General features: G+C 36.3%; 3 protein-coding genes across 3 annotated transcripts; 2 read left to right on the forward strand and 1 right to left on the reverse strand.

Annotated features, from left to right (window-relative positions):
- Positions 1-247: 247 nt before the first annotated feature.
- Positions 248-1,697, reverse strand: GCK72_009954 (uncharacterized protein; the record flags this gene model as incomplete). The annotated part of the gene is made up of 5 exons (XM_003105905.2): positions 248-448; positions 500-751; positions 803-1,222; positions 1,308-1,580; positions 1,635-1,697. 5 exons carry the CDS (start codon positions 1,695-1,697, stop codon positions 248-250), a joined length of 1,209 nt encoding a protein of 402 aa, XP_003105953.1.
- GCK72_009955 (uncharacterized protein) lies at positions 395-1,712 on the forward strand (the record flags this gene model as incomplete). Its single annotated transcript, XM_053727617.1, has 3 exons — positions 395-598; positions 845-1,189; positions 1,608-1,712. 3 exons carry the CDS (start codon positions 395-397, stop codon positions 1,710-1,712), a joined length of 654 nt encoding a protein of 217 aa, XP_053587194.1.
- A 1,363-nt stretch (positions 1,713-3,075) lies between these two features.
- GCK72_009956 (uncharacterized protein) lies at positions 3,076-6,181 on the forward strand (the record flags this gene model as incomplete). Its single annotated transcript, XM_003105937.2, has 11 exons — positions 3,076-3,162; positions 3,313-3,429; positions 3,696-3,755; positions 3,808-3,897; positions 3,947-4,120; positions 4,170-4,246; positions 5,243-5,348; positions 5,395-5,515; positions 5,801-5,880; positions 5,930-6,034; positions 6,077-6,181. The coding sequence occupies 11 exons, from the start codon at positions 3,076-3,078 to the stop codon at positions 6,179-6,181; spliced, it is 1,122 nt and encodes a 373-aa protein (XP_003105985.1).
- Between the last annotated feature and the right edge of the window lie 5,683 nt (positions 6,182-11,864).

Raw genomic sequence — 11,864 nt, forward strand, 5'->3', positions numbered from 1 at the left:
ATAGAAACACCGCGGTCATCTTAAGAGAAGAGCAATAAAATATTTGAACCAAGTTGGGAGTGAGGGAGGGGGGGGGGGGGGGGAAGAATAGCTCCAGTACTAAAAAGAGAATTTCAAGAAAATGAAATCACGCGTAATATTAATTTTTGGGGACGGACAAAGGAAAACAGATAACATGGATAAATATGAGAAAACAAGGAGAGGGAGAGGATGATCGAAGGAGAATAGAAACGTGTCCGGAAAAAAATTAGATGAGGTCAGCGATTGATTCTGGCATCTCTTCGATTTGAGTGGTGTAGTATGTCTCGATCTCTTTGAGTTGACGAGCATCATTCTCGGTGACGAAGTTGATGGCGACTCCTTTGCGACCGAAACGTCCAGAACGACCGATACGATGGATGTAGTTTTCACGGTTAGATGGGAGATCGTAGTTGATAACAAGGGAGACCTGAAATCGAGTGTTATCTCAAAAATATTAGAAAATAGATACAAGTCTTACCTGTTGAACGTCAATACCACGAGCCAAGATATCGGTGGTGATGAGGACACGGGAAGATCCGGAGCGGAACTCGCGCATGATAGTGTCACGTTCTGCCTGGTCCATATCTCCGTGAAGGCATGAAACAGTGAACTGTTTGTTAGTCATCTGCTCGGTAAGTTGATCGACCTTCCTGCGAGTGTTGCAGAAGATAACAGCTTGAGTGACATTGACGACGTTGTAGAGATCGCAGAGACAGTCAAACTTCCACTCCTGAAAATAAATAAAAAATACTACAAACCAAAACAATTAAATTAAACTCACATCTTTCTGAACATTGATGTAGAACTGTCTGATACCTTCAAGAGTGAGTTCGTCCTTCTTGACAAGAATACGAATTGGATTACGCATGAAGCGATCGGTAACGTCAAGAACCTCAGATGGCATTGTAGCCGAGAGAAGAACGACTTGAACGTCCTGTGGCATGGAGCGGAAAACGTCGTAAATCTGATCCTTGAATCCACGAGACAACATCTCGTCAGCCTCGTCGAGAACGAACATCTTGATTCTGGAGGTGTCAAGAGCGTTTCTGTTGATCATGTCTCCAACACGTCCTGGAGTTCCGACGACGACATGGATTCCATTCTCAAGCTTGCGTTGATCATCGCGAACGCTAGTTCCTCCGATACATGGAAGAATGTTCACATTGAGGTACTCTCCAAGAGCGCTCATAACCTTTTGGATCTGCAAATAATCAAAGTTTCAACTTGTTGACCTCCGGTAACCGTCAAAAATTCTTAACATTACATCCAGTATAAAAATCTCCTACCTGTTGAGCCAACTCTCTTGTTGGAGCCATAACGAGAGCCTGAACATGTGGATCTTCATGATCGATTCTTTGGAGAATGGAAACTGAGAACGTAGCAGTTTTTCCTGTTCCAGACTGGGCTTGTGCGATAACGTCTTTTCCAGTGGTGCATGGAACGATAGCACGTTTTTGGATTGCAGAAGGTTTTTCAAAACCAAATCCGTAGATTCCACGGAGGAGTTCTTCCTTGAGCTCCATATCGTCGAAAGATTCGACGACTTGATCATAGTTGCCCTGTAAAATGCAAATTCCGAATTCCAGCAAGTGCGTTCAAGAATTATCACTTACCTCGATCAAGCCGTCGGCGTCGACCACCGAAGATCCGTTCACATCATTTTTAGCATCGGTCATGACAGGTGGGTATAAAAGTTAAAAATTAACTTTTGAAAGTGCGGTTGAGATTCTGAAAAGAAATATTCGAAATCACAGAAGCAAAAACTATTACGAAATACGGTAATTTTAAAACTATTACGAAATACGGTATTTTTATAGTTATTACGAAATACGGTATATTAATCCTAAAAAACACTGAAGCGCTATGGAGGTTGAAAGATAGAAAAAAAATAAAATCTATAGTCACACTTGGCTAGAAATTTTGTGATCAGGTTAATTGCTCATTCTAGTTTGAAAATAGTGCAAAAAAGACGAATCCTAGAAAAGAAACATAGAAACCGCCCCAAAACCGAGGGCCAAGTCATTCAAACGCAGGATGGGTCTTGCCGCGAAAGGGGTGTGCAGTAGAGCGTGAATGCAGCCACAATATTTTTTTTGTGTGATAATTTTTTTTTTGAATGAGAAGATCCGAGTCTCTGGCTGTTTATTAATTTTTAGAAGAAAAATGTTCAAATTAAAACTTTAAAGTTGAATCGAGAAACTGTTGTTTATATTAGACAACTTTTTTTTTAATAAGAAATTATTTCAAAAAATACTGCGCTGGGAGTTTCAATCGACGTCTGACAGTTAGCTTACAACATATTAAAAACTTATGAAATTGATACGAAGGTAAAACTTCTATCTCGTGACGAGCTTGAAAGAGTGAAGAGAGGACAGAACGATCGATTTGAACGCGACGACTGAGCAATTTAGGCAAATGAGCGAGAATGAGGAGAGGGAGAGGAGAGTGACGAAGGGTGTTGGACGTTCCGGGAATATTGAATGAGTGAGAAAACGAGAGAACACCATCTGCGGCATGAAAACATCTGCCGATGCTAGATTAAGACTTGTCAAGGTTCGAACACACTGAGAGAACATTTTGATCCGCATGGGTACATATAAAAAAAGTTTCGGTTACGAGCAATCTCAACAATCTTAAGAACATTTGAATATCTTTTTCACAGACAATAAAAATCTCATAGCATTTGGGCTGTTCCCCACCATTTCTCTCGCATTTTCCTCCCCCACTCTTCTCTCACACTTATTGACATAAATCTCGAAGGACAGAATCCGCGCGGACACAACCCGCGGAAGAAACATTACACTCATTTTCACTGCTGCTTCTCGTTCGCTATCGATTTTTAATGTTCAAAAAACTAGAAAAATTAATTGTTCCGAATTCCAATGAATACTTACAATACAGGCTGTGTATGAAGTAACAGTTTTCGAATCGCTTGTTTTATTTGTAAATTGTTGAAATAATGGACCTATTCACGAATAATTACTTGTGAAATCTAATACATTTTTATGGCAAGTCCATAATTATTTTCCCTCACTTTCGAAATTTTCAGAGATAATGAGTTCTTATCCATCAAGTGGTCGTCGGCGACCGATCACCCGAACGGAGGCGGAAGAAAGAGCGTTGGACAAAATTTCAAGAGAGGTATACTAGAAGCCAACTTAGAAAATCAGCCATGATTATGGTTCTAGAAACAAAGTGAATTATTTCACTTCAGATATATATTTTTTGAATGTTGGGTTGACAAAATACAACGGATATTAAAAAAACATTTCGAAAATTATCTACTTACAGGCGGAAGCTCGAATGAAATTAAAGAGAGAAACTAGAGAACAAGCTAGGCAAGGACGGTATCAACTCCTAGAAAAGAAAGTTGAAGAAGATGCTGAAGCATTTCGACATGATACTGCTGTAAGTTATTCTATGTATTGAAACTATCGAAGTAGGAAAGAGTGTGAATATCCATCTACGGTTTTGATGTTCTGGTACTTGATTGTATTATCACTTCTTTTTCTTGATTTTGCGTGTCAGAATGTCTTTTTTTCCATTTTAACACTTCCGTTGTTAAAACCCGAATCGTAACATACTATGGTTTATATTCATGGTTTCATCACTAGATTGTTCATTTTCTAACAAGATTTTTGTTTGAACTAGAATTGTGTTTTTTTATATTTCAGTCAACTTCTAACACGAACGGAGTGTCATCTTCAACTAATCAAACCCAGGAACAATTGCATGTGGGTGACTTCAGAAAAAAGTTATGCTTAACTGGAATTGTTCTTATTACAGGACAAAGTTATTGAGTTACAAGATCGCGTGCAACAAGTCATGTTTCTTTATTCCCAATTAGATAATGAAAAATCTACTTTGCTCTACGAGGTAACATTCCGTTCAAATATGATTTGAATTGATTAATATTACTGTTTAGGTGGATCTCTTGAAAGACGAACTAGAAGAAAAAGATGCTTCGTTGAATTTATCGTCTCGTGAGTGTCGAGATTTGACTAGTGAAGTGAAAGCTTTAAAACGGACAATCGATGCTTTACATGCCACGCAACAGCAGTTGAAAAGTGAAATTTCCCAACGAGATCAACTCATACAGGTACGATTTTTTTTTCGGAAATTGCAGAGAATGCGATGATTCTTTATAGGAAAATGGTTTATGTCTTGTCGAAGAGGACCCAGAAGAAGAAGGATCCGAGTCATCTAATAACGCGTCTGGAGAAATGTAAGATTTCAATAATTTGAAAAATGAAAGAAATGCCAACGAATACAAGTCGGTTCTGTGTGCGTTATTAGTATCTGTTTATGTCATCATCTATACAAAATAATCTTGCTGCAATTTCTCGACATTCTCGTTTCCAGCTTTCAATATTATTTCGATCCCTCAATTCTTTACATCTTCTAACTTCAAAATTGTCTTCAATCTAGAATTCGTCATCAAAGTATTGTTTGATTAAGATGAAGACGACGAAGAAATAGAAAATGAGAAAGAAGTTGTTGTCCGTGTCTTTTCGTTCATTAAGCTTAATCAAATGTCTTCCTTCTCCACGCCTTCATCATCAATGTCGCTGTCTTCTTTTTGAGTATTCTGAAAATGTTGATGTCTTGGAAATCTTAGAGAACAAGATGTTGGAAAAGTCATAGATAGACAAACAGATGAAATAGCTTGCACACTGCCACATTGAAATATTGATGAATCACGGGGGCGCAAGAGGCATCTAAATATATCCAGGTCCTCGTTTTGCAAAATGAAATTGCAAAAAGGTTAAAAATCAATGATGTCAGAATTCTTTGCTAAGAGTGACCTTTGAAAGAAATTACTTGAATTTCGAGGTTTCTCTTGCGAAACAAAAATAATAGTTGATGACACTTATGGTAAATGTTCTCAACTCGACTGTCTCGGTTTTTTGGTCCCCTTTGTATCAGCATTTCGGAAAGAAAATAAGTGTCTCCGCACTTTTTTGTCAATTACGTATCTTCCCGTTGTCCACATTCTTTTCTCGAATCCATTAGCATTAGTAGTTCCCCCGGGAACGTTGATTGAATCGAAAATTTGCTTCACAAAAAATGAGAATTGTCGAATTAGTAATTCTCTCCTACGCTTCTTCAAACCAGTTGGGGTTCCAGAAAATTACGAACTCGAATAACAAATGAGTTGAGAAGTACAGTATGATCAAGGAAAAAGCCCAAACACATCATTGAAAATAATTTATATTTACAGAAGATCTGGGCCGTATCTTTTCAAACGTGAGACGATTCGTTTAGTTGATCGAGTAGTTCCTGGAGCAGCAAGTCTCGATGAGAAGGTTCAAAAACTTATCGATACGGTTCGACAAATGGAAATTGTGTCATTTCTATAAGAAAATCTTTCAGAACAAAAAGATGCGTAAAGATTATGAAGAGTTGGAGCAAACGATATACACACAGCGACATGCTCGTAATGCACGGGATTCTGCAAATGTTATGCCGAATCAAGGAGTTGATGATGTCAATAGTCAGTTGTTTAATTATTGGAATTGCTATTCTATTCGCTTCGGAAAAATCTCTATTTAATCTTTAAATATGCATATGTCTATAACTTATCTTATTAGGATATATACGAGAAGACATTCTGAGACGACAATTCAGTAAGAATCTTTTTAGTTTTCTAATGTTGTGCTTGGAATTCGTTCTTTTTTATATCATGAGTTTTTTAAGTATCCTATTTTTGTGGTTGGTTTATCTATATCAATGTCCCAGTTTCTTAATTATGCAGCTCATAATGATTTCTCTTTTTCAGAAGATGCTGCCAAACACCTCGCTGAGATGAAACTGAAAATGCAGGACCTCGAAAGAGAAAATACGAATCAACAAGGGAATGTTAGTTAACATAATACTAGTCGCCAATATCAGCTCATAATTATTGCAGGTAATTCGTATGGAAGGGCAAATGAAAAGGTACAAATCTAATGCGGATGCAGCCGAAAAAGAATTGGATGAATTGAAAACTCAGATGCGGCAAACTAAGAAAGAGGTATTTGGAAAATACTGGATATTTAATAATTTCCCTTTTTAGCTCCGTGATAAAGAGAATGCATTGGATGAACAAAAAGAGACAAATAAACATTTACAAAGTCGTTTGGAGAAAATGAGAATGCAACGAACCGGACGCCCCTTATAGGATTTTTCTAAATTTTTAAGTTTTAAAAAATAGTAGTACCCTCAGAATGGTGCTTTATATATTGCCATTACCACACTACTGCTGAGTCATAATTTTTCTATTTTAAATTTAGCCCGCCAATTTTTTTTCTTCTTTGTACATGCATGTTTTCAGTGCCTTTCTTGACTAAACTAATCGGATTTTTGTAGAAATATGTGGGTTTTAAAGTTTTTGTTGTTAATTTTAAATAAAATGAATATTTTCAAAATTATAGGAATCCCCCTGCCTCTGAAAATTTCCGCTTCCCAATTTTTAATATTCATCATATTTATTCCTTCTCTAAAAACACCCGTCATTTTTCGTAAAACTTCTCTGCTCTTCGTCATCATATTCATTTAAACATTTCAAATTCGCGCGCTAATCAATCATCAGTCGCCTTGTCGTGAAAACGACGATTTCGATGAGTTTTATGAAGAAGAGTCTTCACAATTTCAGAAGAAAGAGATAGAAATTCCCGCCGGAAAATGATCTTCGAGAGCTCAAAGAAATTAGGAAGATACATGACTTATAGGAAGAAGAGTTTCAATAGAATAACTTTTAGTTTCATTTTTATGAAATTAAAGATATTCAGATGATTCAGAGTCCCCAACACTATTTCTCCAGAATTCTTGCTTCCTTGACCTCTTTCTAATTATAACTAAAAACATTTCCAGTCGGTTAAACATTTCGATTTTTGAACACTTTTCCATTTCTATTTTTATCTGATTTTCATCCCTTTTCTTCTTCTTCCGGTCATCCTATTGCAACATATTTGTGATTTTCTCAAGAAGACAAAAGAGGGAAAACGAAGGACTAGTAAAAGAGAAATTCAATTAAAATTTATTTGCACAAGTCACGAAACAAGGCGATTGTTTTGTATATGCTTGTTTCGGTCAAATAAGACAACTTTTGAATGGAAAATTGGAAGGGCAACACGATGTCAACATAATTTTCTCTTTCGAACACACTTTGAAAAGTTAGAGATTCTTTCAGAGCTTCTATTTAAAATCATTATATCATCAAGAGAGTCTGGGAGCAGTTCCTACAGTCATCGACTGATCTCATGTTGGAATGATATTTTCTTGAAAATCTGACTTCACATTTTTCAAACGATTCAACTGTAATCCCTTTCTTTATTCCCTCTTTCGCCTTTTTACTTTTCTCTATTTTCAAATATTCACACGGCGCGATTCACTTGTTATTAGCTTCATCAATCGGTCAAATCTCATTTTTTCTTTCTGGACAAAGTCTTCTGGTAATTAGTTCAATTTCGTAGAAATTGAGGTCTCATTAAAACAAACAAAATGTTACAAGATTTCACTTTATTTTGCTCCTTTTTTCTTCAAGAAATAATAAAAACAATTCTTGAAAAATGACGTTTTCATGGCAATTAGGTCAATCAGGAAGATGAGTTGGCATAAAGTACAGTAGTCCTTCCTATGGAAAGTTTCTTTCGTTTTCTAGACATTTTGCGTCACCACCCAGCTGTTCCGTACCGGAGATTACCCTCTTCAATTCAATTTCCGACGTTCTCTGTATTTGTATTTTGACAGGAAATTGAATCAACTGAACTTTTCTGCAAAATTTGAGAGAACAACTGAAATTTCGAAAGAATGGGACCCTCATCGGAACAATAGTTTTTTTCTATTCCCTTGTCATGTTTTCCTCTTTTTTCATACAAAACGTTTCGCATCAGTGCTTCTTTTTCCTCTCCTCAGAACCAAAAAAACCACAAATTCTTCCATTTTCAGTGTCATTTTTACGCGTTTTCCGTGGAAATTAGTATCTTCCATTCTCTTTGAAAAATACTTCTTTGTTAAGAAAAAAGCATCGGAGGCGGAAGAAGAAAAGAAGAAAAGAAGGAGGAAGATGATGGGGAAATTTGTAAAAAGTGTCACTCTGGTCTTCTTTAAGTTTTTAGTACTTTTCTTGTGTTTTTCTTCTAGAGTGTATTATGGTAAACAACAAATTTTAAACTTTCTGTAAGACATTCAGAACACGGGACATAGAGAATGTAAATGAAAGAGTATGTACTTTTAGTCTTCGGACAGTTTTCGAAATTTCATATAATAAAGAAGCTTGATTCGTAAGAAGATTGGAGATTGCAATATCTGAAAATGAAGATAAATGTTTGAGAACTCAGAAGAGTTCGTCATATCATGACCGTTACAAATATGTGCCCTCAACGGAAAAATCTTCAATCTATTTCCGATTTTTGCCTGTTTTCTACTAAAACTTTCAAAAATCCATTTTCTATTGTCAGACACCAAAACTGTTCTCCCAAGAGTGTTTTAAATCAAATTACGTCAAAAATGTGTCAAATCTTTGCGAATGTTGAGTCGTTACCCTTATGTTTTTCCATCGACGTCATGAATTCGTAGATCATAAAACCATTTCCTGACCTTTATAATATATCTCATGATTCTTTCATCAATTCTCATTTTCCCCATAAAAATTCACTTGAAACATGCCGTTTTTTCGGTAAGAGCTGTTCGTTTTTCTGTTTTATTTCGTCACAAAAAGAGAAAGAATATTCAATTTTGTGGTCGTCAATCGGCCGCATTGACAGAATAACGAAATGACACAAAAAATGGAAAAAGGGATCATAAAAGACATATGAGAAACATAAGAAAATGGACTGGAGAAAAAATAATCGGAGACAAGAGTTGATGTCTTCTAATAAAAATCTTCCGAACATTCAAAAATTGCTAGGATTACGGTAGTCGGACGTTTTTTCAAACTTTTATGCGAAATCCCTCTACGAGGAGAATTCATAACGTTGGTTATGGGTGAGTTTAAGCCAGCCAGTCCAATATACTTCTTGAAGCGATCGATTAGAACTGGTATTCGGCATTTTTGACAATCAATATTTTCTTATTTTTAAACAGTTGCAGACACCTTTCTTTGTTTGTTGCTTTTGTGATTTTTGGTATATCTTCTTCGTTTTTTTTCCAATTTATTTGTTTTGAAAAAATAAAATGCATTTGAAAAAGACTGCGAAATGAACAAAAGAGAAGGATCGAATGAATGACAGATTGATGCATCATGATCATCGTTTTTCTGTCTTTAATGCACATATCTTTTGTGATTTTTCTTGTCTAGACTATTCTCTGTTTCTCTCTCAATGATCAATAGAAGTATTCAAAAGGTTCCAATGGAAGTTCCTCAATCGAAATTTCCTTCACTGGAAGTAGTTTCTTTTTTCTTCTCCGGTGGTTTTTATGAGGTCATGAACCCAAGAAAAGTGCTCTCCATTACCTTCGTCGTCTTCATATTTTTCCTTTATGTCGAAAAATCAATTTTGGACCGAAAAAAGACAATTAAGATAAAATATCTACGAAGAATGTTGTCTTGATTGTGGGTTCATTTGTCAAGATTTTTGGGACAATATGGGCGAATATGTTGGGAGGAAGAGGGTCTTGACCAGAGGACACCATGTCTAACTCTCCATCGAGGGCGAGGATCCATTTCAAATGTTTAGAAAAGGCAATGAACCTACAAACACCCAATGAAATACGCTTTTCGCAATCTATATCGAGATACTATGAAAATCAGGTTCCAAATTTCCAAATTTGAAATATCCAACTTCTCATAGGGAGCGAGTTATGGTTCACCTAAGTGAGCTGTTTTCAGCCTCTCCGTTCTCCTTTCAATCTGACTTTCTTGAATTCAATATATGTTTAGCAGAGTAAAAACTCTTTTTTGTCTTCGATAGGCGTCGTCGTGGCTGAATTAGAAACTTCTCAATTTCATCAGAGGGTTTTTATACTGTAAAGTTTCCACAAAACACGAGCGGAAACCACAGTTTAATAGAAACCATCATTATGTTCACACCCAAGATAAATCAAAAATAGAGGTGAATGAAACTAGACTATTCGTTCTCCCATCTGATCTCCTCTCCAAATTTTTCTGTTTGCTCTTTCCTTGATTCCTTAATGAGATTAGTTTAGGCTTAGTATTCTCAGAGCATTTTCTCATTAATGATAACAGATTTCGGGGCATCTTCTATTCCTTTTTCTTCCTTTCAAATCAACAAAATGATGTGATTTCCTCATCAATTCCATGGAAAATCTGAACGCTCTTTGTATACTGTTCTCTTTTTTCTTGAAACTGTTGGTTCGGTAATCACTTCTTGTTTAGTACAAAACGTCAAAAATCGAAGCAATATTTGATCCCTAAAGGTTAAAAACTTTCATTTAAAAATAACTTTTTTCCTGGAAAAATCAGTTGACACGTCTAGTCATCACATTGACTATTCAACAAGATTCACTTCTTCCCACACCGGATTTTTTACGAAAATCTACGCAATTGTTGAGTAGAAATTCGCCCGTTGGGCATGCTTATTTCTCTGAATTTTCTAGAATTTCGTATGGTGACATGGCGTTTGAAAAGATGTTGAATCCGGAAGATTCAATTATTGTTCAAGTGTTTTTGGTGGAAGTTTTTGTGTGATTTGGCTCTTGATTTCTGGATCCAGTCTCTTGAGTTCCCCTTGCTTCCTGTTCTGAATTTCAGAAATATGTCAGATGACATCTTCGATTTCTCGTATTTTTTGAAGTCTCCATTTGAGATTATTCGGAGTGACAGAGTTCCGAGAAACTCGTGCGTTGAAATTTTTTTGAATTTAAGTTTTTGTTTTCCAAATAATTGTTTCTGATCCTTGAATTTTTTATTGTTCAACAACAGACTTAGTTTCCATCTTTCCCTGACTTGAATTGACAGAGCCTATAAATTCTGATGCTCTCGATAGAACTGTGGTTCTCTCCCGGTGATAATCTGAAAAGTTTTCTCAGATGGAGATTAGTGAGTGTGACGTCAAAGTCAGCTTCTTCTGAAACCTCGTGTGGTACTACTCCTCTTCTTCTTCTCCACTTTTCTTCGGTCGATCGGAACAATTCAATTAAAACTAATGCACACACATACACACATTCTTTGCTTCTACCAACGTCTTCTTTCACTTTTTCTTCTTTCACCAACGCATCCATTTCCCGTGAAAAAGAGAAAAGAAGATTCTGATTTCGATTCCATCATCTTCTTCTTCATCAGATGACGTTGAAAAGAAGAGAAAAGTAGAAGGAGAAGAATAAGATAAGAAGGAGTAGATGCAAAAGTTTGGAAGAGGAAAAAGCAATTTGATTTCGAGAAGAAAGAATCCGTTTCTCCACACCCCCGGAACTTGGAATAAGTGGGAAGAAGCTTAATCTCTTTCTTGTGCAAAATAAGGAAAATGGGTTTGATGAAATTTGCAGAAAGTATTCAGTAGACAACAAAGTTCAGCTTGGGGATTCAAGAAGAATTGAGATAATCACGGACTCGTAATATTTGTGATGCTCGTCTTTACATTACAATAAAGGAAACCAAAGAATATACAGGCACACTTCTGAAGATCTGAGTCACTTCTAATTTGAAGGAGGAGTACACTACTAGGAACTTTTCGATGATAGTTTAAAGTGAATTTACCACTCTCCCCACCCCATTTCTACCATTCTACTTCCTCATCATTTTTAAGAATGTCTCCTTCTTCACACTACGAACTGCCGTGTCTCACATATTAATTTATAATGAAAATCGAGAAGATACGAGCTCCTACGTATCGTCATTAATCTTCTAAAACTCCCAGGCAAGTGGTCAAAAGACTTGAATTCTTGAAGTTGTGCACGAGACA

This window comes from Caenorhabditis remanei, chromosome III (genome assembly GCF_010183535.1).
Source record: "Caenorhabditis remanei strain PX506 chromosome III, whole genome shotgun sequence".
Lineage (NCBI taxonomy): Eukaryota > Metazoa > Nematoda > Chromadorea > Rhabditida > Rhabditidae > Caenorhabditis > Caenorhabditis remanei.